Source organism: Crotalus tigris, unplaced genomic scaffold (assembly GCF_016545835.1).
Source record: "Crotalus tigris isolate CLP2741 ecotype Arizona unplaced genomic scaffold, ASM1654583v1 scf7180000017567.3851432, whole genome shotgun sequence".
In the NCBI taxonomy this organism is placed as follows: Eukaryota; Metazoa; Chordata; class Lepidosauria; order Squamata; family Viperidae; genus Crotalus; species Crotalus tigris.
In genome coordinates this window covers 3,306,470-3,333,373 of record NW_024096477.1, presented here as the reverse complement: position 1 = coordinate 3,333,373, position 26,904 = coordinate 3,306,470, and the positions used below count along the sequence as shown (strand labels likewise).

At 38.0% G+C, this 26,904-nt stretch overlaps 1 protein-coding gene and 1 long non-coding RNA gene across 5 annotated transcripts in view; one reads left to right on the top strand and one right to left on the bottom strand.

Moving 5' to 3' along the window:
* F13A1 (coagulation factor XIII A chain) overlaps window positions 1–26,904 on the bottom strand; it is a 122,500-nt gene that overhangs the window by 14,523 nt on the left and 81,073 nt on the right. For all 3 annotated transcript variants that reach the window (XM_039350681.1, XM_039350673.1, XM_039350686.1), the window contains exons 8-13: window positions 23,819–23,957; window positions 20,251–20,354; window positions 18,319–18,407; window positions 16,820–16,973; window positions 13,718–13,999; window positions 5,044–5,204 (exon numbers count right to left, since the gene is read on the bottom strand). In XM_039350681.1, coding sequence (XP_039206615.1) covers window positions 5,044–5,204; window positions 13,718–13,999; window positions 16,820–16,973; window positions 18,319–18,407; window positions 20,251–20,354; window positions 23,819–23,957 — 929 coding nt within the window. The remainder of the gene's footprint in view (window positions 1–5,043; window positions 5,205–13,717; window positions 14,000–16,819; window positions 16,974–18,318; window positions 18,408–20,250; window positions 20,355–23,818; window positions 23,958–26,904) is intronic.
* On the top strand, window positions 7,420–8,345 carry LOC120311328. Of its 2 annotated transcripts, XR_005557590.1 has the most exons (4): window positions 7,420–7,460; window positions 7,585–7,682; window positions 7,839–7,922; window positions 8,266–8,345. It is a non-coding gene; the product is annotated as an uncharacterized LOC120311328 (long non-coding RNA). The 2 variants fall into 2 exon arrangements; XR_005557587.1 differs by lacking the exon at window positions 8,266–8,345 and having other exon boundaries at window positions 7,839–8,048.

Sequence of the window (26,904 nt, the reverse complement as noted above, 5' to 3'; positions counted from 1 at the left end):
GATCATTATTTCTTTGTTTTCCATCACTGTGTATCTGCGACGGGTAAACACCTTTTCTTCCAGTAGTTCTGCAGCTGCTGGCCCTGGTTGCTCAGCCAACAGTCCTGAGTCCTGTAACCCATTTTTCACCAGATATCCAGGAACTCCGATATCTAGCGCGGACCTTGTTAACCCGGGCGATGTCTGAGCCGGTATGGCATTCTGCAATTTACGTCTCACCATATTTTTTATGGGAGAGACACTCTTTGTCTGACTCCTCTGCTGAGACCTGTCCAGTATGGTTGAACCTCTGGCATAGCTCTCATCTTCCTCAGAGTACACAAGCCCCACAACCACGTCAAGGTAGTGCCTCACTGGGGGATTATTATTATTATTATTTGTTAGAAGTTAATTGGACACTCACATCTGTTCTGAAGGGCATGGAGAGAAGAATGATTGAATGACAGGCACAGGAAATATACTCCATGGATATGCTATCACAGTATATAATTGCCTTCCATTTTGAATTGTGCTAATAATGGGTAAGTTTCTGGGTGGAGGAACAGATTCATCTGCATGATAAAGAAAGACGGGAGAGGACCTACAAATATCAGTTAGACAATGTTGGCATTATGAGGGCAGCCAATAAATTTTGCAGCCAAGGATAATTCTGGTGACATGGCAAAAGAATCACTGACCAAATGTCAATCCTAACACTTTTATCCTTTTAAGAACATGACATAGAAACAGCAGCTCTGGGTCCAGCCAACTCTTTAATATTCTTGCTTCACAACAGGAAGATAGGCCTAAGCAATTTAGGCAATTTAACCCAGGCAAGTTGGAATATGCTGCTCAGTTTTGGCAAAGATTTGAAAGGATTATGCATTTTTAAAATGTGGTTATTGAAGACAAGAGCTCACAGCAATATTATATGATTTATTGGCTTCCTCGGAGGAATGCTCGGAAAAGATGCAATATTATTTGAGGACACTGCTGATAAACATTTGTCCAGGCTAATTAAATACAGAAATGCTGGGACCGGGGGAAAAAAATCCTGCAAAACAAACTTTGCACTTGATTTGATTAGAGAACTTTTCAAATTGACATTTCTGCATCAATCTTTGGCAAGTTTCTGTTTTTGCTATTCACAGTTACACTGCTATAGTGTTTTTGGTAAATCTGCGTAAATATTTCAATCATTCTTTTTTTCTCATTTGAATTCTGAAGATCCCGGGACTCTTCTGAGAATTCATTTAATTCTCTAGTTTGCCATCTGTAGCGGATTATCAATTATGCCCATTATAGCCCTAACTGAAAACTCTAATTCAGCCTTCTAGAGATGCACTTTAAATGCAGGTAGTCCTCAGCTTACGACCACAATTGAGCCCAAAATTTCTGTTGCTAAATGAAACATTTGTGAAGTAAATTTTGCCCCATTTTACGACTTTTCTTGCCACAGTGGTTAAGTGAATCACTGCAGTTATTAAGCTATTAACATGGTTGTTAAGTGAGTTTGGATTCCCACTGACTTTGTCTATAAGAAAGCCGCAAAAGATGATCACATAACTCTGGGACACTGCAACCGTCATAAATATGAGTCAGTTGCCAAGCATCTGAATTTTGATCAGGTGACCATGGGGATGCTGCAACGGTCATAAGTGTGAAAACCGGTCATAAGTCACATTTTTCAGTGCCATTGTAACTTTGAAGGTCACTAAATGAACTGTTATAAATCGAGGACTACCTGCATATAGGATATATTATGAATGTATGTATACTTGGTCCTATCCTAGAGCATTATTTATAAATATATTGCTATATGTTGGTTGTTTTAGCGCAACTAATATTTGCTTACTAAGTTGCTGTTACATTCTGAACTAATTTTATTTATTTGTAATTATTGTGAAGGATTTTTGTCTTATGTTGCATCTTAATAAGGACACATTTATTATTATTGTCATGGATGTCCACACAGAATGCATAGATCTATTGCTGATCTCCTTGGCTATATCTGTTATTTCCTGTTTTATTATTTCCAGTGCTTCCTTGATTTTCCTTTTTTCCTAAGTGACATTTCTTGATCAGATATTCTTTGGTCTTCTTGTTCTTCAGCCTCTCCCCCCCCCCACAATCTTTTCTAGCTTGCTTGCATCTGATCTTAACATGCTGATCTTATTTTCCAACCTGCTCTTCCATTTTAGTAGTGCACTTTTTGTGTTTGTGTGTGTGTTTTTTTGGTATCGATAGAGTGGCCCTTATTAATCTGGGTGATAATTGATCTGAGGTGGGTTTCTGTAAATTACATTTCACCATATTGTTTATGGGAGAGACGCTCTTTGTCTGGCTCTTCTGATGAGACCTGTCCGGTACGGTTGATCCTCTGGAATAGCTCTCATCCTCCTCAGAGCATGCAAGCCCCACAACTACTGTATATGCCGGCGTATAAGACGACTTCCGGAAGCGCTAAACTCGGCGCCAAAGACGAGGGTCGTCTTACACGCCGAGTCGTCTTATACACCGGAAATACTGGTAGTTTCTGGCGTATAAGATGACGTTCTAGGAATGCGGCTCGGCGACAAAGACGGGGGTCGTCTTATACGCCGGGTCGCCTAATACGCCGGCATATATGGTACATCAAGATAGTAATTCTAAGTACTAGATTTATTCATATTTAGGAAATTTAAGAAATCTGGCAGTTTCACATTTGACAAATGGACAGATTAAGGAGACCTACTCTAATTCAGCTTTTCTACTGTGTGAGAATTTCAATCTCTGGTTCTGGTAATAGACGGTATTAAAAATATTTGCAGTAATTGAGATGACCCCTTGGTTTAAGACAGTGGTTCTCAACCTGTGGGTTGGGACCCCATTTGGGATCGAACGACCATTTCATGGGGGTCGCCAAACAACGCAGTCCGCCATTTTTTCCCGCTTTTCCTTAGCTGTGCTATTCCCTTTTATTCTATTGGCTTTTGAAAGCCAATAGAATAGACTCTCTTGAATAGAGTCTAATTCTATTGGCTTTCAAAAGCCAATAGGAATTGTCCAGGCTGTCTCTGCCCTGCTGAGCCCACCAAAAGTCCCATTCTGCAAACGGTGCTGCACCAGTTGAGTAGTCCTCGACTTACGACCGGTTGGGGGGTCGCGGCATTAAAAAGGTTGAGAACTACTGGTTTAAGATCTGTGCCATTTGAGCAATGAAATTTAGGCCAATCACTCTCCCTTAGCTTAACAATGTTAAATGAAGGTATTAAAGGATAATTCATCTTTTTCCTAATATAAAGTGTGTGTTATCTAACTGAAGATCTTTTATATACTTTGAAATGATTAGATGCAGGTTGATGCCCTCCCAACCCTGTGCATTTATTGCAACCACTATCTGAAGAGAGTTTTCCACAACAGCCAAACATGTTCAGTCAACCCACAAAGCAGGACAAAGCCTGGCAGCCCGTTGGCTGTTAACTGGTGGTTCTCCAAAAATCTGCTATCAGCCCTTGCTTTGCCAAAAGTTCTGCAAACCAAATGAGGGGACTCCTGGCTTAGAGAACATCCATATAAGAGGAAAAGGGTGTGAAGAGATGGAAACATTCGTGTGTTTTCCTAGGAAAGAAAACCAGCTTTATTGACAGAACCATAGGGAGATTTGGTGCACATTTGTGCGTATGTGTGCCAGCCTATGAGATTTCAGTGCCTGAGGCACAGCAGTAAACAATACCTGCCAGCCTACCCACCCACCTCCTCCCAGGATCCTTTGCTGTGTGGCAGAAGGATAAACAAGTTATTTTGGCAATGGAAGAAAACATACTGCTCTCTCTCCATGGCTGTAAAAGTAAAATGCTACATTAATAAACAATTTACCACCTTTTTGTAATGCCAAAATCCTGCTGCCTTAGGTGGCCACTTAATTTTATCTAGTGGTAAAATCAGCCACGTCGTGTATATTACAAGTGCTTGGAAAGACACGTTTGTGTCTATGATTACTATTTCTGTGTTAATGCTGTCAAATGTGTGTCTGAAATCAACAGATTTCTCATGATGTGAGAAGCCTGTGACTTCTCCTCTCTCTTTTCTAACTAATTAGCAGTCACTCTGCATTTTGGGCAAATGAGGCCATGAAAAGATTATTATTTTTTTGACACTCGCTCTTGACACCATTTCTCTACTAGTACCACTTTTATTTCAGCAGAGAAAAATAGTGAGATACTATGCATCCTACAGGTAGTCCTGGACTTAAAATTGTTTGTTTAGTGACTGTTCAAAGTTACAATGGCCCTGAAAAAAAGTGACTTGTGATTGTTTTTCACACTTATGACTGTTGAAGCAGCCCCATGACTAAAATTCAAACCCTTGGCCACTGACTCACACCTTTATAATGGTTGCAGTGTCCCGGAGTCCTGTGATCACCTTTTGCAACCTTCTGACAAGCAAAGTTAATAGGGAAGCCAGATTCACTTAACAAATGCATTATTCACTTATAACCAATGTAGCAAGACAGGTTGTAAAAGGGGGCAAAACTCATTTAAAAAATACCAGGCTTACCAACAGAAATTTTGGGCTTAAGTGTGGTCGTAAGTCAAGGACCACTGTGTAGATTACATTTTCAATTCATATCCATGTTGTCTTCTGGCAACTAAGACAGCTTTGAGGAGCACAATTAAACTGGGGAAATGGTCCAAGACATGCTCCTTTATGCTTGCCAAGGCGTGGGGACAAGAAGGGGGGGGGGAATCTCAAAGACTAGAGCTGAAGAAATATTTTGGTGGAGATGAAAGGAAACTGATGGGAGATCCAGGACAGTGCTTGGATTTGCATCTGAGCTCTGTGAGAAGTTGGAGGATTTGCCTGCTGTTTTCAGCCATCTCAAGGTCTGTTCCTAAACCAAGTTCTGACAAATTTCTGCAATATCCCTAACTTGGGCTTTTATCTCTCATCTCAGTTTCCCCACTTCCACACAGACAAGACACAAAACAACATAGCCTTAGCTGGGTTTGGCTAGACCAAGATACAAAATATGGCCAGCATACTGTCTTCTTATCTTTTACTCACTGCTGCTTTCAAACTGACCTTGAGGAGCAATTGAGGGATTTCCAACGAAACGGTCTTCTGCTGGGCCAGGGTCTTTTTTAGTTCTTTGACATGGGCTGTGATGAAAAAATGCAGGGAAGCTTGTTCGACCAACTCGCTCATGTAGTCACTTGACTCAATGGACACCACAAGAACTTCACCTGACAGGAGGAACAAACAGAGAAACGCCACTGAAGTCTGTGTAGCTATACTGTAGCTGCCAGTTATTATTCCCAGTGCCCATTTGTGGTATGCTACTCCAGATTATATCAGATGCAGTAAAGATGTTGCTTGAAGAAGGGCCCAGTGCTTTTAAATATGCAAAGAAACATAGTTGTAGTTCCCTTTCCCTGCTATGATTGAACAGAATGGCCAGACCTGTATTTGATTCACTTCCACCCACACAACCAACAGCATTTACCTTAAACTGCTGCTACTAGCAAAAGTAGAATACCTGAAATAGGAAATATTTCATTAAAAAACTACTTTGGATCTTTTCCCTTTACCGCTAAACTGTTTTCCACACATTCTTCGCTTTGCAGAAAAAATTCCTTCAGCCAATCCCAATCCAGCCTTTGTTTCCATTCCCAGTTAATGCAAATCACATATTTTCTTTGTGAGAACAAAGTCTAACTGCTTCTGTACATTTATTTACAATGATTTACTAAACCAATTTATATAGCCACCCAACTCATACACCGTGATTCAGGAAGTGTACAACATTTGGAGGCTATCCTTCGACAGTGTTGGAATAAAAAGGAAATACTACTTTAAAGCTGAAAAAGTTAAAAATTCTTTATGTGTTTCATTCATTCAATTGGGGATGAGATGAAGGCAACATCATGGGGACATGGCAGAAAAAGGAAGATTGCCAGGTACAATAAAAATCACTTTTCTTGCAAAAACAAATTTGTCTTGCATTAAGCCACTAATATTGTGTGTGTGTGTGTGTGTGTGTGTGTGTGAGAGAGAGAGAGAGAGAGAGAGAGAGAGAGAGAGAGAGAGAGAGAGGGAGAGAGAGAGATTCTTGTATTTGTTCTTTTGGAATTTGGAAAATAGCTTGCTAATAAATCTTTCTTGAAGCTACTGAGATCACCTGGAGAAATCTGACATTTAAAAGCAATCTCAGAAGGGCATTTAAGAGTACCAATGTTCTCAAAGAGCAGTGCTTGTTCCAGCAAAGGGGAAAAAAAGGTGCTACAGGGCTCTCCAAAATATTTCAGCCCCCTCAGAGCATTTTGATCCTCTCTTGTAATAGAAAGCAGAGCCTGATTCTACTCCTGTCCTATATCTGCATTTCACCTTGTCTATGGTTTACCATGATTTATTTATTCATCCCATTTCCCCATGTTTATATGATATACTGAACCATAAACTGACAAGTTAAAGTTATAGCAGGGCATCTTGGAGGTCAGGCATCTGAGGCTAATCTGGATTTTTGCAGGCCAGCTCTGATATCCCGTGTTTGTGATTTGTGCATTAGTCTCTATCCAGGCCTACAGTCAGACTGTGGTTTGTAGAAATAGGAAACTTGGGGACAACCAGGTGTTAATCAGGTACAATATCCAACAGCCTTGCTGTTAACTATGGTAGCTGTGCTTGCTGCAAGTTACATTTCAATTACATCTGAAGGGCTGAATGGATGGAATATATCCTTCCTTCCATTAAAACAACTAAGGATTCCAAAACTTTTTAGTTTCACATATTCCTCTGTCCCATACTTTGTTCCAACCACTGTTTATTGAACAAGTCCTGAGCTCTTGCCATAACCAGTAGATGTTGTTGCATGAAATGTCATCCAGTTAGACTGGGAATTGTTTTATTAACAGGCATCAAAATGTTGTGGGCTATTCTGATTTAGGCCAGGAAGTGAGCTCTTCTTAGATGTAAGAAATAAGGTGTGGACCAAAAGTCTATCTGGCCAAAGGTTTTTAAAATCTATATTACAAATTGAATAAATAAGAGTGATTTCCCATATTTATTTAGCTGGGATGCTAACATCCCTCCTCCTGAACTGAATGGGCTTTACTGTACTTCTGAGTCAACATGTATTGGGTATTGGGACCCAACTCCTGCAAACACCTCCCCAAGCAATCTTTTTGCTGTCTCCTGGACTCTTTCCAACTGTGCAACAAAAAAATTCCAAAACTTGGTAGAATGATTTTTGAGAGGAGGAATACATAAAATCTGTAGCATAAAGCCTAAAGTATTACAGTATTTAGAATCACACTGGTAATGATTTAAAAGCTAGCCAGCTGATGTAATGTAAGATGTATGATGTAACGTTGGGAATGACTCAGCAGGGTCTGTATCTCTTTAAGAGCCTTTGAATAAAAGGGAAGGCTCTGCTGCTGTGTTCTCTCTCTTCTGTTTCCTGCTGTAACTGCTGTGTGTTGAAGCCTGCTGAATTAACACATGTATGTATATTGTTCCTGGTGTATGATATATTGTAGATAGTGTAAGATAAACCACCATTTAATATAGACCATAGCTTTACTTTATCTCAGCACAATAAGACTATATGCTTTGACCTCTTATTAGAAAACATACTGGAAATCAGGGAAACCTATTAAAGAGAAGCTGGATTCTGTAGGCCTAAGGGAAGTGTGTTGAGCCACTGAGCTGGGCAGCATCAGAAGGTACAAATTTTAACCTCTTATCTTGACAGTATTACATGTGAAGTTCTAACTCTATATTGTGAGGTTATTGTATAAAAAATCGTGCTGCTTTTTTCTCCTGTTGTTCCATCCACTTCAAAACAGAACTCTTGAATTCCTTCTTATTGCTATTTGCAGGCAGCCATCTGACCCAGATTCTAAGACAATCAAAAGCTGTTTGATGTGCTTCCTCAGCTGCAAAGGAATTTACAAAAAGTGTCTGTAAGTCTTAACCTTGAATAAAACTCTGGAGCAGTTAATTCTCTTGGAAAAGAGTAAAGAAATAAATGAGCTGGGTGACACGTGAATCCCATTTCAAAGTTCCAAAAAAGGAAAGTAAGGAAAACATTTCAGGTAACATTTGTACTTGTATTCAGTCTTCTCTTAAAAGTGGCATAAACTGACTTTCAAAAATTTCCATCAAATTTGTGCATAAAGAAATAGGACAATTTCTCCAAATGCTTCCAGGATAAGTAGAAATTTCTCAAGAGTAGAATTCCCTTCAGTTGCAATAGTAATACCACAACTGAGAAAACTGTATGATAAGAGTTCCTTCCTTCTTTAGGTTAGAGCTGAAGAATGTGAAGCCAAAGAGGAAGCAACTGAAGGAGAGCAGATTGTACAAGTAAAAATAGGGACATTCATACACCATTTCCACTGTGCAACTAGATAAGCATAAGAATATGACAAAATAATTTATCCAAACAAGTTTTCTTTTGTCAGATTGAACATTAAAAACATGAAGAAAATAATATTTTCCTGGTACTAATTTATGGTAGATGTATGTCCCACTGAAGTAGTAGTAAAGTCAGTATGAGCCATACAAGATCAATCTGTAGAGGAAGGGATTATTGTTATTATTAATTACATGTATGAGCCATTTACTTCCAATGGACAAGTGAAAAAATTAAAAACAAAGAAAAATATAGTAAGATAAATAAACACAAGAATAAAAGATGGCAAGGATAGCAAGAGAACCAGATGGGATGGAAAAGAGACAAAAATGCAGTCCAGGGGGATGTCACTCTCTGTCGCCAAATGCCTGGGTGAAGAGCTAAATCTTCAAAGTCCAAACAGGGGACCATCTGAATCTGGAAGGGAGGGAGAGACCTTAGTCTAGAGAGGAGGTGCTGCTACAGAGAAGACACCCTTCCAGAATGCTGATAGATGGCTTTATTTAATCAAAGAAATTTGGAGTGTATCATTCCTGCCAGTTTGAATAGGTCAGGCAGGTACAATGGAGATGGCCATTAGCCTGACACTAATGATGTATACATTTATCACTAGGTCCACATTATATCTGTACAATGATTGAAATAGCATTCATACAAGAAGACTATATATAACAGCTCAGTCCAGTGATTTCTCTTCCAGCTTTGCGGACCGGTGGGGGGGGGGGGGAAGTGGAGATGGTTTTGTATGAACAGCAGGCAAGCATGCATGTCCCACTCTATTTGTGCAAGTGGCAGGCATGCGCACACACTGCTCGCACCAATGGTGTGTGGGCACACGTGCTTACCTGCTGCTCATGCAAGTGGGGATGTGCGCTTGCGAGATCGCCCACTACTTCCACACTCTGGTTCCAAATGGCTCAAGGCCTGGTAGTAGGCCGCGGCCTGGGGGTTGGGTACGCCTGCTCTAGATTTTGGCTCTAAATCCATCAGCTAACATCCAATGAGCAGATGATATTAGGAAAATTCAGAGCTGGAACAGGTATTCTAAAAGGATAGGGACTTCTGGTTTTGCACAATAGCGACCGGTTGTGGGCTTGCGGATTCTCTGCACCCCTGCAGCTAATTTTGCCCTGCCTGGGGACCCTAAATGGGTCTAAGTCACCCCGGAGAGGCGATGAAGAAAGAAGGGTGCTCCAGCGATTCTGGAATGGTGGCAGCCATTCCGCTCAACTTGGGAAAAACCTTCTAATCTAACAGGAGAAGGCTGGCCATATTGCATCGACCAGCCCAAGCTATTAGCAACTGAAGCCCAAAAGCACTAACCAGCACAACTGTGAACAGCGTGCTTGAAACTGGGTGAGAAATTTGATCTTCTCTTTTCTATTCTACATTTGATTTCCTGGAAAAGATCCCCAAGAAGCACAATACCTCCAAAAGGGAAGGAGGGGGATTTCTGCCCCACCCTTTGACTAACGGAAGCAGCAAATTAATCTTTTATGGGGGATCAAAATATATGGAAGTGAAGTAAATATAAAACCTGAAATTTAAAACTTAAATCTGAATAAATCTAAAATTGTTTGAATGGTTAAGACTCTCATTTTAAAGATAATTGTTCATTTTGGAAATTGAAAAACAAATAGTTGCTGACACCTAGTGGTGGATGAAGATTATGATAGCTATGACTTTAATATAAGACTTGGAAAACCTGGAAAAAGCTAATCAGTGTTTGTGACCTTTAAAGTTTTAACAACAAAGAACAGCTGTGACAAAAAAAGACAATAATCTGGACTGTAGACAAAGAGAGAATTATAAATTTCAGAAAAAAATATTTTTTGAACTATTTGGATTACAAATATCTATTTAATTAGGTCCCTAAAGCCATTTGCAGAGAAAAGAAAGGAAGAGAAAAACTCAAATGCTTGGCCATCATGGATCAGAGACATGTAGAAAGAACATATCAAGAAAACATAAATACTTCACATAAGTATATATAGTATACTGCAACTAATTCAAACAACAATGTTTTTAAATCACAAAGAAATCCAAAATAACTTTGAAAATATAAATCAATCTATTTCTAAGTTAACTTTACAACAAAAAAATTCCCAGAAAACAACAACAGAGAAGGAGCAGATAAAACAGATAAATAAATATAAAATTGAGAATAGAGACTTAAAGATGGAACTTAACAAAACAAGGAAACATGATTTAATCCTAGTGGAAAAAAACCTATCCCTTAAGACTACAAAATAAATCTGAGGACAAGAAAACAGATTGGATAAAATGGACTGTAGAGATGTCAGGAACATCGGAGAGAAAGGAAATGATAAGAGAAGCGGAGAGAAAGAAAAAGAAAAAGATTTTCAACAAATATGGAAAGGCAGAAGCCCTGTACAAAGACACTTCACCTGATTTACTTTTTATATCTACAGCAACATTTACAAACATACAGAAAACCTTTTTGATTCAGCAAAATACATTGATTAAGAAAGATACTGGGCAAAGGAAAAAGACTAAAGTGGAAACCAAGAAAATAGATGATAGACTTACCAGAGAGAATACTTAAAAAAGAAATATTTGTTTGAATATGGTTAAAGAAATAGAAACGTTTTGGAATATATATGTCATTCTAAGAAGGATGAATTCCCTAAAATATAATCAATAAAACATATTACAAAAATAAATAAATAAAAAGGATAGGATTGATTACGACAAATCTTCTTTCTTATTGCTTATAACTTATGTTTCTTCATTTGAGTTTAGTTAGATATGGGTTACAAGGCCACCAACTGAAGGGCATAAATGAAATAATCATAAAAATCAGCAAGACTTATTTATTTTAAGACAAAGATTGATCATAGGCAAGTATATTGATTTAATTTCAAAAGACCTCCCAAAGTCAGTTAATATTATACTTAGAATAAATGTTCCTTTTCTGAGCAATCCATAAGCAAGGAGATAATGAGAAGAAAAGAGAGAGCAGAAGATGGCAGACGAGTAATAAGAGATGGTATAGACATCCAATTTTGATTTGGGCCCCATACACCGCTGGCTTGCCCTTAGCTAGGACAGGCAGACCTTAATGAATTGTTCCTGTGAAACTGCTAGCATCAAGAAGTGACTTTTAAGCCAGGGTACTAGGAGATCTTCTCAGGGAGATGGCAGTTCAAAAATGTGAAAAATAAATAAATAAAAACGTTGTTCATTGGAAGAAGAGGTCTTTTCAAGTTTTGGTTTACAAGGAGGAAAGTGATTAAATAATAGGGCAAAACAAGATTCCTAGTTATATTCATTGGCATGTTCTTGGATAAAACAAATATAGCAATATTATTAGTGTGTGTCAAAGAATCTTTTTTTTATCTCACAGAATATTTTCCCTTTGGAGATACTGATATATTCACATCTACAGACTTTGTCACATGCACAAACCTTTTTCACATGCTTTGGGGGATCATATTCTAAAAGGAAACCTATTTTGCCCCAATTTTCCATAATTTTTTTCATAAACACAGCTCCTATTCATAATCATACCTGCATTATCTACCATATGTAAAATATATCTGAAGCCATGCATAGGTTTTGCTATATAATTAATTTTAAAAAGTTATAAAAACCCCTCTCAATATATCTATATACACTGTGTGTAATTAAAATACAGTCAAACACTTTTGTCCATCTGTGGATATGAGTTTCAGTACAAAAAAAAAATCTACACAGTACAGTAGTGTTTATTTTTAGATTGCCAAAAAATATTACACCTAACAAGCCAAGAATGTTACACACTATAGCCTTCATTAAACATGGAGCAGATGTGGGAGACAGTATCCAGCTTTTAAGTGTTCTGCTGTGCAAATAAATATTTAATGTGAAATGAGACCTTCGCAAGACCATCAGTCAGACTCCTATTTAATTTCTAATTAGTGTGTTTTAAATTTATAATTAGTATAATTCCAAGCACTGGTACATAGATCTGGATTTAATAATCAGGTATTTTCAAGCCCCTTCTCAAACCTCACCATCAAAATTAACACTTTATATGACTGGAGGTAACCAGGCCTGCCTTCTTCCTGTTCTGAACCAATTTATTAAGCAGTTGGTAGCTTAGATTTCATTAAATTCCCCAGAGTGGTGCTATGTCAGACCACTGTGTGAAATTTAAAACCAGGAGCATTTTGGTTCCATTTTTTTTAAAACTGGTGTAGATCTGTTCTTTTCTGCCACTGCACACCAGCCAACAGCAGTTCTGATGATTTTGAGAGAGATGAGTGCTTTGTATACTAGACAGCACTTTGAGCTTGGAATCGGTCCTATTACATTTGGCCTACAAAGTCAAAAACTCCAAGCTACAAATATCTGAAAGATCACTGCTTCCCTATTATGGACATAAAACAAATTTATGGCAAAGCTTTTTGGGGGAGAAAACGCTGGACTGGGTCATGGCCTAGATGCCAGAACTGAATGAAATCTGCTGACCGTTCCTTTTCTAAAATCTAGAAAACAAAGTTCATGTCTTTGAAAGAAATGCCTCTACAATAGACTGCATTTCTGAGGCCATTATGGCAGGAAAGTTCTATGGTAAAAAAAGAATAGTCATACCAGAGTTTTCTTAAGGGAGAATTTAAAACTATATAAATCAGCAGAAGCTGGTTATTGTTTTTTTTTAAAAAGCTGTATAAATTAAAAAGACCTGTTAAAGTAAACAGTTGTACTTTTCTTGCCAGAATTTCAAAAGCAAAATGGATGAGAATACAGCATTGCAAACATAAACAGTAAAAGATATTGAATTGTTAGTGATCTATATATCCCTAACTCCCATATGAGTTTTCATTCAGTTCAGGCCATCATTTTATAAGTTCCCTTCTGCTTTTTGAAATTAGATAAGGAGCTACAAGAACACTTTCTCTACTGATTCAGACCATTTGAATATTCTTCTCAAGACTTGGTATAATAAAATATCAGGAAATCTATTTTTTCCCCTTACCAGTCTTTGTGCAATTCTATTTCTAGAGTCTTAAACCATTTTAATCAATTAATTAGATATTTTCTTGTTGATTATGGAAGCTTTTTATGCAATGTCAATTTCTGCAAAGATTCTGCAAAATACATTTTGAATAAATATATCCTTCTCCTCTTATTGTATCTTTAAGAAGTGGTGGGCTACATTAATCTTATCCCATCTGTTGCTCTCCTGATCTTTGGATTTCAATTCTGGTAATGCTAAATCAGCATGGTCAAATAATGAGGGATTATAGAAGCTGAAGTCCAACATTCCTAGACAATGCCAAGTTGGCTTCCACATTTGAATAAGTTGCATTAGCGATCCAGAGACAATTATTGTCTTACCTTTCATGGGTTCCAGGGTCAAATCAAAGCTGTCATTCTTGAATTCAGTCTTTGGGACTCCAGTATAAAATACAACATTGCCAGAAATATAAGCTGTTGCAGTGTAGCGTCTTGATGTTTTGTTTTGGAAAGTAATTATGACATTGAAATCACTGCCAAGAACTGAATCTTCTATCACAACATCCATATCAACCTCCGTATTGGATGAGATATCCTCGGTTACAGATTTTTTAACACCATACATTAGGGCAGTCTCCAGGGCCAGTCTTTCTTCTTCTGTGCCTGCAAAATAAATAGATATTGGCTGCCACAATATGTAAATTATCAGCCACTAACTTACAACAAGGCTAAAATTTAGCTTATCTGTGGCTTGATAGCTAGAGATGTGCATATTCTCTGCTACATCGTGATCTAATTTGCAGTCTACAAGCAGAAATAGGCCGAAGAATACTTGAGATCAGAATCTTCTCCTCACCTTCCCTCAGTATTTTATTGGGCCTTCTGGTATAACAAAAAAAGCCCACCAATGACTAATTTAAAAGAAGCCAATTTTAAAAGATGGTTTCTTGCAATTAACAAAGCTATCAGTCTCAGTGCTGGGTCCAAATAAATAATGAACTAAAAGTTAATATTCACAATACTTAAGGTGACCAACCGTCCTCCTTTAGGGAGGACAGTCTTCCTTTTGTAAGTTCTGTCCTCCCTCGAAAAGTGTCCTCCTACATGTCCTCCTTTTCAATATTTGAAAACTAATCTGTAGGGCTTTTTTTCCCCTCATAGAACGCTCAGAACGGCGTTCCGGCACCTTTTTTTGATGGTTTTTTTTCAACTTTTGCATGAGTTATGCTACTCCTGCTATTGGCTTTCAAATGCCAATAGGAATTGCTGCTGAGCGCGCCAAAACACCCGGCCGGCAAACTTTGCACATGCAAGTTGTCTGCGGCGAAGGCGAATTGGCAGGAACTTTGCACCCCTCCCTGCTACCCAACTACACCATCTCCTAGTTAGTCCCAAAAATACTTGGAGGAGACTGGAGCAGCGTCGCCACATAAGTTTCTCTTGATTTTCGGCCCTGCTAGGGCAATAATGGCTGCGGGTGCAAGAGGCAGGAGTGGCGGGGCTGCTGCGGGCAGGGGTGTGAGGGGCGGTGGTGGCCAGCTGCCCGCCATGCTGACTACAACCCGCTTTACACAGGGCTGCGCAGGGTGGGAAGTGGTGCTGGCGGGGTGGCTGCAGGTGGGGGGGTGTTGGCAATGGGCTGCCCCCCGGGGCTGGTGCTTTGGGAGCTGCAGGGCCCACTCTACATGGCGAGGCAGTGGTGCTGGTAGGGCAGCTGCAGGCGGGGGCGTGGCGGGCAGTTGACCTTCCATGGGCCGGGCCAGCTGGTGGTCTACCCAGTGCTGGACCTGCACTGCCGCCACCTTACCCTGCGTGCCTACGTGGCCATCCTGAAGCACCTGGCCCACAACACCTGCCTCCACCGCCCACCCCGTACAGTACTCATTTAAATAATAATTAATAGGCATGTAAGCATAATTACAATATAAAATTTTATTGTTACAAATGTTTTTATTATGCATTTATCATATTATAGTGTATTCTGTATCATTGTTGCAATGAATAAAATGTTTCTTTTATTTACAATATTTTTTTCTTCAATTTATTTGTGTCCTCCTTTTCATTGTAAAAAAGTTGGTCACCTTACAATATGGAAGCAGGAGAGAAGTGAAATGAAAGTTTGTGAGTGGAAGGTTTGCTTTGGCTTGTATGTGTCATGCAAAACCCAGGAACATAATTCAACTTTCATACTCCCTGATCATATCTCACATGTGATTTGGGAGTTAAAATCCAAAGGCTACTTGGCAGTCTAGTAATGTGCTAAACGATGTTAGTGCATGATATGTGAATATGATCAATATAGCTTGTATTGCTGCTTTATACCCCATTTGAAAATTAGCGGGTGGCACAGGAAACATAACAACAAATAGTCTGAATTATTCTTGTATATGGCACAGAGTCAAAAATATGTGAACAAGGCTTGTGAACAAGTACTAAAGAATATATCAGAATTTTACATGAACCAAGAAACTGTAATTAACAGCTTAGAAAACAACTTCAAACTGTGACTTTAAATATGGTTTTTTATGAACTTCTTAGCTGTAATTTTTTCATGGATGAAATGGGAGCTTGTTAACTGGAAGCTTCTTTATTTCTTTATACATTACCACAAAGACTAAACATTCAGAAGGGTCAGAGTAGAGAATAAGGGATACAATTCTGTGGATAGTTTTGTGATTCTGTTTTGTATCATTTTAGAATAGGACTCAGGTATGACTGTGTGAGGTTTTTTTTCTAATTGTTTATGTTCATTAAAAACTTCAGCATAGTCTGTACCTTTCCTTTTAATTTTTGTGGTTCTCCATTCCCTGTTTTCCTCTTCATAGGAATTCTTGCAATCCCAACTTCCTGTCTCCTGGGCTGAAGCTAACCCTTACACTCCCACTCCTCATTCAGTACAGATTGAGAATTCTGTGTTTGAATTCTGGGCAGCTTATGTTGTCTCCCTTCTGAATGCTTTTTATAAAATTTATCTCCATTCTCCATTCCACTCTTCTCCTAAAACCAAGTGCTCTAGAAACATGCAGCTGTGGTCATAACTACTGCAAAAAGTGTTCATGTTAACATATCCTGTTCATAACTCACAGGCACTTTTAAACATAAGAAAGAGATCTCTTGGTAGTCTTTATTTGCCTTTTTTAAAAACTCACTTTCTATCACATAAGTGTCTGTCATAGCAACTACTCTTTCATTTATTTATTTACAAGCCCCACCAGAAAAATGCACACAAATGCACATACTGAAAAACATGGATTATCTTTGGGGGCAGTACTAGCCATTTGTACAGAGTAAGAATATGGAGAATTTTGATTACTCCCCAGCAGTTTAGGTCAACATGGTTTTCATTGTTTTTGAGACTGCTACAGTGGGAGACAACTCTGGGTGATTTCAAACTACTTTGTGAGAAACTAGGAAATAAATATAAAGGTAGTGTCAATGTTATATAAATGAATGGCTTTTTATTTAGATTTGCCACATAATTACCTTCTGGAAATTTGTAACGCTCAGTGATGTCCTTCATTTTATTTGAACCCACTTCTTTAGTCAAAATTAATGCTCCAATCTGGGTTTTGTCAATATGTTGAATCACTTTAGATCCATTCTTCATTGCTTTTGAATATATAACATCACTGTTCACCTTAAACAAAACATCAGGGAAAAAAATCAGATGTGTTTCTGGCTAGTTCAAAACTCTGTAAGTTAGTGTCTCTCAGATTTTGGGCCACAAATGAATTCTGACCACATTTTAGGTAAAAATTAGATAAAATTAGGTAAAAATCTATCTACCCACAGGCAATCATTCAAAAATTCATTGCTCTTGTAATGCTACAGTCCAAATAAGTTTTTTTTCCTTCTAGGGGATGGTTTCACTAGGTTTTTACAAGCCTTGTGACTAGATTATCCAATGACTTTTGATGCAAATTTTCTTAGGAGATTTCTCTTTGTATCTCTGCATGAGCTACTGCTTTGGACAGTAGCTTATGCAGAGATGTAATCAGCAGGCAAAGTGAACATGTAAGCTTCTCTGAAAATGACGTTTTTTTTAAATTCTCACAAATGCTAAATCAGAGGTCCCCAATCTTTGGGGCACCAGGGACCGGTTCCTTGGAGAGAGGTTTTTCTGTGGACCGGAAGGTGTGTGGTTTTGTGTGCTGCCTGCATCCCACAGATGGGGCTTTGCTTGTTTGTGCAGACTGGTTGCTGGCATGCCGCGGCTCGGTACCGGTCCATGGACTGGGGGTTGGGAACCCCTGTGCTAAATAATTTATGAGAAACAATTTATACCTTAGATGAGGGTCCAGTTAAACCTTAACTTCTAGATAGCAAATATATTATCCTGGAGGTTTTGTTCAGTGCTGAATACAAGTAATCCTTCCTTAACGACAGTAATTGGGACCAGAATTTCTGTTGCTAAGTGACACAGTCGTAAAGTGCCATGTCAGGTGACCGCATCACTTTTAACAGAAATTCTGCCATTTTCAGTTGCTGTCATTAGGCGAATCCCATGCCATGCAACCATCACGTGGTTGCCATTTGCGACTTCCTGCAAGGTTCCTCATTGTCTTTGCTTGTAGGAATCTGGCAAAGAAGGTTAGCAAATGATGGCTATGTGACTGTGGGATGCTCCAACATTGCAATTACTAGATGGTCACCAAGTACTTGGATTGTAATCATATGACCCGGGGTTGCTGCAACGGCAGTAAGCACGAGAACTTGTTGTACCACCATGGTCACTGAGCAAGTGGTTCTCAGGCAAGGACCTGCTGTACCTTTGCACTGTGAAATAGTATTACTGTATAGTAGTTACAGAGTTATAAGTAGCATTTTTGTTGTAATAGATTAGAAATCAACAAGCTTTTCAAATGCTAAATGACCAACAAATAAAAATAAAATTTAAGTACATTAATAGTAAAGAATTACTTCAATCTTAATCATATTTTACTGAACCCATTTGAAGAAGAGCCCCTTGCATAAATGCATACCTCTGCAAAAACAAAAGGTGCATCAAACTGGAAATAGACATGTCCATGCTTGATGGCTTGAACAGAAGCTGGACCGCAACGATACATGCCTGTATGTGAACAATCAAATTGTGATCCAAGTTCTAACTCTTGTGCTATTATCCAGAACCCAGCCATCCTCCTTGCTTAGTTACTGCTGATGTGTAATCTTTTAATGCTATCTACTCAATCTGCTGTCAGCCTGAGACCATGGCAAAGCAAAGCTTTGAAAAGTTACATAATTAAAGCAAAGTCAATATGAATCAAATTTACAAACATTTATTCGAGTTCTTTGACAGCCATATACTAATATGCTAATATTTGTCTCTCCCAAAGAGCAAAAAAAAAATTCTCATTACACATACATGATCTCTAAGATATATATACATTCTGAAAAAAATGCTCAGGTCATAGATGCATTTAACTACATGATAATTGATAGTTGTTCTTTCTCCTTCCTTCCTTCCTTCCTTCCTTCCTTCCTTCCTTCCTTCCTTCCTTCCTTCCTTCCTTCCTTTCTTTCTTTCTTTCTTTCTTTCTTTCTCTGATTCAAAGTTCTGCAGAAAGCATACGGCTTAGGAAACACATAGGACAAAAGGTTTTGCTACTTGACTTCCAACCTTCATCACAACAAACAAAAATAAATTTAGTAACCCTGTACCCCCTTTAAAGTTACAAACATTTATCTTTTCATCCCATATCCCATCTCTTATCTGTGAACAAATCAATAAAACAATATCTTTTAAGTCCTAGTGTTCATAAAGAGTTGCCAGAAGTAGCAACATTTCTTGTTTTAACTTTGATCAAACAAACCAAATTTATATTCCTTCCTTTTATTTCAAACAGTCTTAATCTTTAATTCATTCAAAAACTCTCATAGGATTCGATGTTTCTTCATTTCTTCTTTGTCCCATTGCACAGAGTTCTTCAAAGGTTTTAACAAGCCTCTTTTATAAATCCAGTAAGAAAAAAGAATCCAAGTCACTCTCTTGGTCTGTCATTTGTATTTCCATTTTTAAAGTTCAAAATCCCAGCCAGTTCCTTTTGGTAGATCCAATAAAATAACCTTTTCTAAATTATTTTCTTGACCTGCCAACTGTCAAATCTACTTTTAATACCATCTCTATTTTGTCAGATAAAATTTGTTCTAATCTATCAATGGCATCTTTTGGACATAAGGAGACATCGTTACTGATACCATTAATATTGTGGCTACTGTTTTCTGATTCCATTGTTCAAAAGTCTCTTTCAGTATTTTCACTGCTGTAACAATTTGCAACATTTTACAGCCTTGCAAAGCTTTCTTCTATCTAAAAATGTTGGTCTCTCTCTCTCTCTATGTCCAGTTTTTGAAATCAAGAAATTGCTTATCTTTGTTTGGTCTTGTAAAAACCAACACAGAATATTTCCTGCAAGTAGGTGTTTATATTCTTTATAATTAATTCCATAATCTTATTGTAAAAGTTCCAGTTTTAATTGCTTATAACATTTTAAGATCAAAATCTTATTTAGCTTTCTGCTGCTTATTTCTGATTCTTTACATTTTTCAGTTTAGGATTAACATTTTCTTTCATTCAGGATTGAGGGCAGACTTATCCAGCAGTTTCAAACTTGTCAATCCAAAGGTCTTGAACAGTTTAGAAGTAGTTATGAGCAATTTCCAAAAGTGATTAGAAAGTGAGGTTTGTGAAGTTAGTGTCCTTTAAATGTCTCCACTGTGGTTTCTTTGTTTGGTGAACTAGACTTAGTCTCAGCTTAATTGAGGGACCTAAGTTCTGATATTATAAGAATAGGAAAATGGGTAAAAAATATTATATTTCCAGGTGGCAACTATTCTGCTACATGAGAATTTCTTTAAATAACAAGCCATCTTTTGTCCTGAGCTGGAGCAAAGAAAGGAAAAGAGATGCTTACCATCACTGTTTTCTTGAGGAGTACTATCTACAGCTTGCCAGCCACCAAAACCAACAGGAAGGTCAGGTCGGGACATCCAAGCTTCATTCCAGCAATGATAGTTCCTTTACGTAAGAAAATAACAACAAAGGGGTATTCTGGACTCCAGATGTGCCATTTATTAACACTGAATAGGAATAACAATACTTTTTCTTATAAAGATTTCTCTCTCTCCCTCCTTATATCATCCATCTATCTATGACACTCCTAAAGGAATGACAAAATCTTTCTCAACTACAGCTTGCCAGCCACCAAAACCAACAGGAAGGTCAGGTTGGGATATCCAAGTTTCATTCCAGGAATGATAGTTCCTTTACATAAGAAAATAACAACAAAGGGTTATTCTGGACTCCAAATGTGCCATTTATTAACACTGAATAGGAATAACAAGTTCTTATAAAGATTTCTCTCTCTCTCTCTCTCTCTCTCTCTCTCTCTCTCTCTCTCTCTCTCTCTCTCTCCCTCCCTCCCTCCCTCCCTCCCTCCCTATATCATCTATCTGTCTACTAAAGGAATGACAAAATCTTTCTCAACTCATTTTTATAAATTTAATAATGTTTTTGTAACCTGATTTTCAGGTTTGTTTGTTTTTTTCCCTTCCATAGATGGAGATTTAGTTCCTTGAAACAATGCTGCTTAATGCTAGTTTGCTGATACAGTGATCCCATTCAAAATATTGCCTTCCACTTACTGACAAATCTTGGCATGTGACTATTTCAATATTTTATAGCTTTGAGAAACATCTAGTGCAGTCTTCCCATCCTGGCTAGGAATTCTTCAAATTATAGTCCTAGTAGCACTGGTATAGTTCAGATTGGGCAAGACTCTGCTAGAGCAAATTGAATCAATTGTGTGCATTCACTTGTGTTGCAGGAAGAATTTTTATGCCAATGTCTACGTGAGGATTAGTGCTATGCACTGGGAGTCTTGGTAGTCTCCAGTTGTGCATGTCTTAACAATTAGGCTTCTAGTGCAGGGGCACCAAACTTGGCAACTTTAAGACTTGTGGACTTCAATCCTCAGAATTCCCCAGGCTGAGGAATTTTGGGAGTTGAAATCCACAAGTCTTAAAGTTGCCAAGTTTGGAGACCCTGGTGCATTATTTTATTACTGCTGCCTAAGTTGGTGAGTATTTTAAACTAAAACATATGGAAGGTTTTAGGAATCTTAATCCTGACATAAAAAACACTACAGCAAAGATTGATCTGAATCCAAAATCCCAAATGAGAACATTTTAAAATATTTATATGAATGATTATGGATCACTTCCCTCTATGCAAAGACATTTTAATATACATACAATAAATATTTTAATAGTAAAAACATATTTTTGAGAAATCTAAAATATATTGTTTGATGCACGTTCTTTAACAAATATTTAAGATTGTTTTAAAGAACTGGTTCAGGATATAGGAAACTATTAACAACCCATCAACATCATGCTGCAAAACAATTTAAAGCAAGCTTTCCATTGAAGATAGAAAGCAAAGTAAATGAAGAAAAAGGACCCAGAGGAAAAAAAATTGAAAAAAAGCTCCCACCATAAGTTAAATTAATGCTTGCCCCCAGGGGTTATGTGCATCATGTAGCAATAAATATACCATGAAGAGATGAGATTAAAGAGAAAGTTCAAAAAGTAATCAAGCCCCCGGAAGGCAGCATAGGGAGAAGGCTATTTAAAACACTATGGAGCTTTTGCTTAGCTGATGTAGATTTGCAGCATTCATTTCCTTTTATAGTGGAATAGACTTGGGGAAAAAAAACAATGTCATGGAATAAGTCCATTGAGTGAAAAATACATGAAAATATGAAAGATACCTAAAGATGGAGCTTCAGGAAGCTGTTGTCTCCTGTGACTTAAAGGGAATGGACAGAGGTAGTACATGACAGGGCTCTGAACACTGTAGATTTGGGAAGGAACTACATATTGGCTTCAGCAGGGAATAAACTATTAGTAAGCTTTGCTCCAGTAAAAAAAAAAAGGGACTCTAAATGCAACAACATAGTAAATAATTGGGGAAAGGAAGAAAAAGGCTTTCTCAATGGTGGCACCATGGCTATTAAATTAACTTTTGAAAGAGGCTCGTCTGGCAGCTACGTTAATCTTGCCACAGCACCAAGTTAATATCATTCTGTTTTCCCAACCATTTCCATCTATTCCAGCTTGAAACAGTTGCTCTTTGTTTTTATGCAGTGCTCATATGCTTTATGATGGAATATATTTTAATGGATATATTTTTACATTCAATTCCTTTTATGAGCTGCCAGGAAAACTTGATTATAGGCAGCCTTTAACATGATAAATAAGCAGGACAGTAACAGAATAGGGGAAGTAAGTAAAGGCTGCCCCCGCCCTCAACAACATATTTATGTGCCGAATGCATATTTTATTCCTATCTCCTTTCCTTTGGGAGCTACTATTAAAATAAGAATTATACAAACGATAAATAGTACATTATATTACTATTCATTTGTTTTCCATTTTATGCTCTCTGTAGGTTCAGGCATACAAAATCTCCCTAGCTTCCCCCTCTCTGATTAGAGTAATGGCAAAGGACCATACGAAAATGAGCAGTACGAGTCAGAATATAAAAGCACAGTAACTGAGCTTTGAAATAACCATAAAAATATTCACAATGTTGCTGAAACTGTGAGAGAGACTTGCTGTATTTGTGTATTATAATAAGCCAGAATTTCTGTGAAAGGGCAGGCTTGCTAGTGTTTGCTACTCAGCTGCTCCTTCTTGCCTGCTAAGTAAAGTGTGACCTTACATGGTTTGTTTATTAATGACATGGAAACTCCTACAAAGCCAGAGTTAGAAGCTATGGTTTATTCTTGCTTCTGACTTCTATTCTGAGTGAGAGAGAAATGCCAGGGATTTTGACTGACACATCAGAAAGACCTCTGCATTTGATTAAGGCATTCTTGTGGGCAAGATGATTCAACAGGCACAATCAAGGAGGCCCAGAATATTTGTGGAAGTTAAATCAGAATCTTTGGATTTTCACATCAGACTGAGCTCTGCTATATACAATCCATTTCATACAGCAACATCTTCACAAACTGCATAAATAGGAACCTACAAATGTACTCTACTCTACTCTACTCTACTCTACTCTACTCTACTGTACTCTACTCTACTCTACTCTACTCTACTCTACTCTACTCTACTCTACTCTGATAGATGACACACAAGGGATGGAACCATTACAGCTCTCTGTATAATTATATGATTAGACTTGTGTGGTAGTAGATAGAACTGATGAATAATTTCTGGTGTAATGTTTTGTTACATGTTAGCTCTAAATCATCCTACTGTGGTCTATATGGTTGTCTTCTCCCAGCGTCCCTCCAGATGTCACTGAGCATCAATTTCCTTTGCCCTTGATGATTGGATATCCTAGGAATATAGGGAAGCAGCAACATGTCCCTCATTCCATTCTATCTCATTGTATAAGACAGAAGATTAAGACTCACTTATGGTCACATAACTATTACAAAATCAACTGCAATTCTCCCGCAAATATACCAGATTGAATCTCTTGTGAGTTTGGAGTCCACCTTTCCATATTCATCCACAAACACATCCATCTGTAAGTTGGCATCATTATCATGAGCTGAAGAATAGTTAGTGATGACTCGTCCAGGAATTCCTAGAGTTCTCAAAACTGTACAAATAGAAAATAGCAAGTGTTTAAGACAATGTGACATTACAGGATAAAGTGAACATATATATATATGTATGTATGTATGTATGTATGTATGTATGTATGTATGTATATATAATGTGTGCCAATTTTCTCAACATGGTACTCTCAAAAATATTTTGGGACAATTCAATAGTTTTCAGTCAGCTTCTGGGATGATAGGGCAATCTTCACATTAAAACTAAAATCAGTTTGGTATAGTGGTTAAGGCATCTGGCTGGAAATCAGGAGATTGTGAGCTCCAGTCCTACCTAGGCACAAAGCCAGCTGAATGACCTTGGGCCAATTACTTTTCCTCAGCCCTGGGAAGCAGATAGTGGCAAACCACTTCTGAAAAACCTTGGCAAGAAAACTGCAAGGACTTCTCCAGGCAAGCTCTGAGAATTGGATATGCTTGAATGAAGGGGAAAAAACAAAAAGAACTACGGCAGCTAGCAGAAAACATTAAACCATTGTCTGATGTAGTCCACCTCACGATCTGTATAGTACTGTAAATGTTTGTATGCAAGGGCTGTTGTTGGAACTGAATTTTTATGCCACCTGTTCACCAAAGAATGGTGCTCAAAGCAGTGAATATTATATCCTTATTAACAGTGCTAGACATGGGAGTAGGTATCTAAGGCTTGACTGGTCCCATGGGAATCGGCACTGCCTTTGAGAGTCTCTTTGGTGCTCTCTTTGTTGGTTTATAGAGGAGCCAGTTACCTAGCCTTGTGCTTGTATAAACTGATTGGCAGGAGACGTAAAGTTTCAGGCAATCTTCTTCCCAGAGCTCTGCTAACAGGAATTAGGGAGCCCTCAATTATATTCCCAAAGCATCCATTTCATTTGCATGAATTCATTTTTTAATTGTCAACTGCATCTACATCTTGAGGGGTGAGAAAGATAACACGTTAGCTGTCCTTAACAGGCTTACAGATATGACCTGCTGCTAATTTAAAGGGAAATGGAAAGAAAGTCTGATGAAATAGCTGCCACACCAAGGAGTGTGATAGAGAATCAGAAACCACACTAGGGGCTGCTTAAAAAGCCTGCTAAGACATCTGAGATTTGTTTTTGACAACCCTGCAGTAATTCATCTTTTGTAGCCTATGATGGCTACAGTGCTTCATGAAGAAGAGTAACACTGCACATTTATTTTAACGGTTTGATGACAAATTACCTGGATACCTCTACTAGCACATGCACTTATTGATTATGCTTAATACAAATGCCTTCCAACACTTCCAGCACACAAGCCCTCGGGGCTCATTGGAAATAATTCAGCTGACAAGTTCAAGATTAATAGCTTTGCTCTTTCTTTTTTGGGATGTTTTAGCATATTTAATAGATGACTGTCCCCAATTTTTTGATATGGTAACCTTGGAAAGCTAAATAATTGAACTGGGAAAATGTTAGATGCTTTAAAGAACTGAAAACTGAAGCCAGAACTAACTGATGTAGGACTGGCTATCTAATCTGATGCTCCTCAGATGCATTGTGACCACAACTTCCAGAGTTCCCATTTCACACAGATAATGGTTGATAGAGAACTCTGGAATTTGTGGACATCACACATCTGGACAGCACAAAAGCAAATGGGTTCCACCTGCTTATATATAAAGTTTGCACTTTCCTATTTTCTGCCATCAAGTTACATGCCTTCAGCTTCTGTGTTTTCAACTTTCTGTTTACTTGTTCAAAGTATTTGCTTGCTCTTAAGCACTCAGCCTAACAAAAGGAAAGAGGTAAGAATCATGGCCTTTTTATTTGGTGGGTTTACATCAGGGGTCTTCAAACTTGGCCCTTTTTTACTCGTGGACTTCAACTCCCAGAATTCCTCAGCCAGCATGCCTGACTGAGGAATTCTGGGAGTTGAAGTCCACAAGTCATAAAAGGGCCAAGTTTGAAGACCCCAGATTTACATGCTTCATTTCTTGAAGTTCCTGTTCTTTGAAAATGGAAAGATGAAAATATTCTATACAAGTCTTTCTCAGCCAATGAAAGTGCTGGCTGCAAATGTGCATTGAATCCAATATATGTAAGCAGCAACAGGTAGGAAGGAATTATTTAACACAAAACATTTTTTCTTCCAGAGACATAAACATAATTTGCATCTTCTTTTCTTATTTTCTAAAACTCTTCATATAGCGGTTGAAAAGCAAACAGAGTAGGATTGTTTTAAGAAACGTAATAACTGTTTAAAATCCATATTTGAACACATGGCTGGATCGTTATCCAAAAATATTTATGGAAATCTACTGAGGATGCCAATGGGAGTGGGTGTCTCCCACTGAATAAAATGGACTAATTCTTCATTTGACAATTGCACAATTTCACCGCAGAACATTATTAGAGTATTATAGATTAGTTTTCATATGCAACTACAGGGGAGGGCACATTAGTCATACATATCTATATATAGTTATCTGGCAGCATCTATGAATACTGGCAAGAATGTAATATAAGAGATAAATATGCAGGCTGGAATTCTGCCAGCTGGGATAAAAACCAAGTGATTTTGTTTTACTGTATATATTTTTCACATGAGAAAATATATATACATATACAAAAATGTACATTCCAACATCTTCACTTTCAAAAATAAGTTGATGTCTGACATCATTAGCTCTCTGTCATATCACTTTACAAAAACAAAGACAAAGATGTTTACCTCCCAAATTTTAGAATCAGTAGTTTATACATATGTTATTCAGCAGGTAAAACTTCAGTAAGTTCAAGTTCAAATTCAGAATAGAAGGGAAGGGATCTTGAAGGTCTTCTAGTCCAACCCCCTGCTCAAGCAAGAGACCCTACCATTTCAGACAATTGGTTGTCCAATCTCTTCTTAAAAACCTCCAGTGATGAAGCACCGACAACTTCTGAAGGCAAAAGCTGTTCCACTGGTTAATTGTTCTCACTGTTAGGA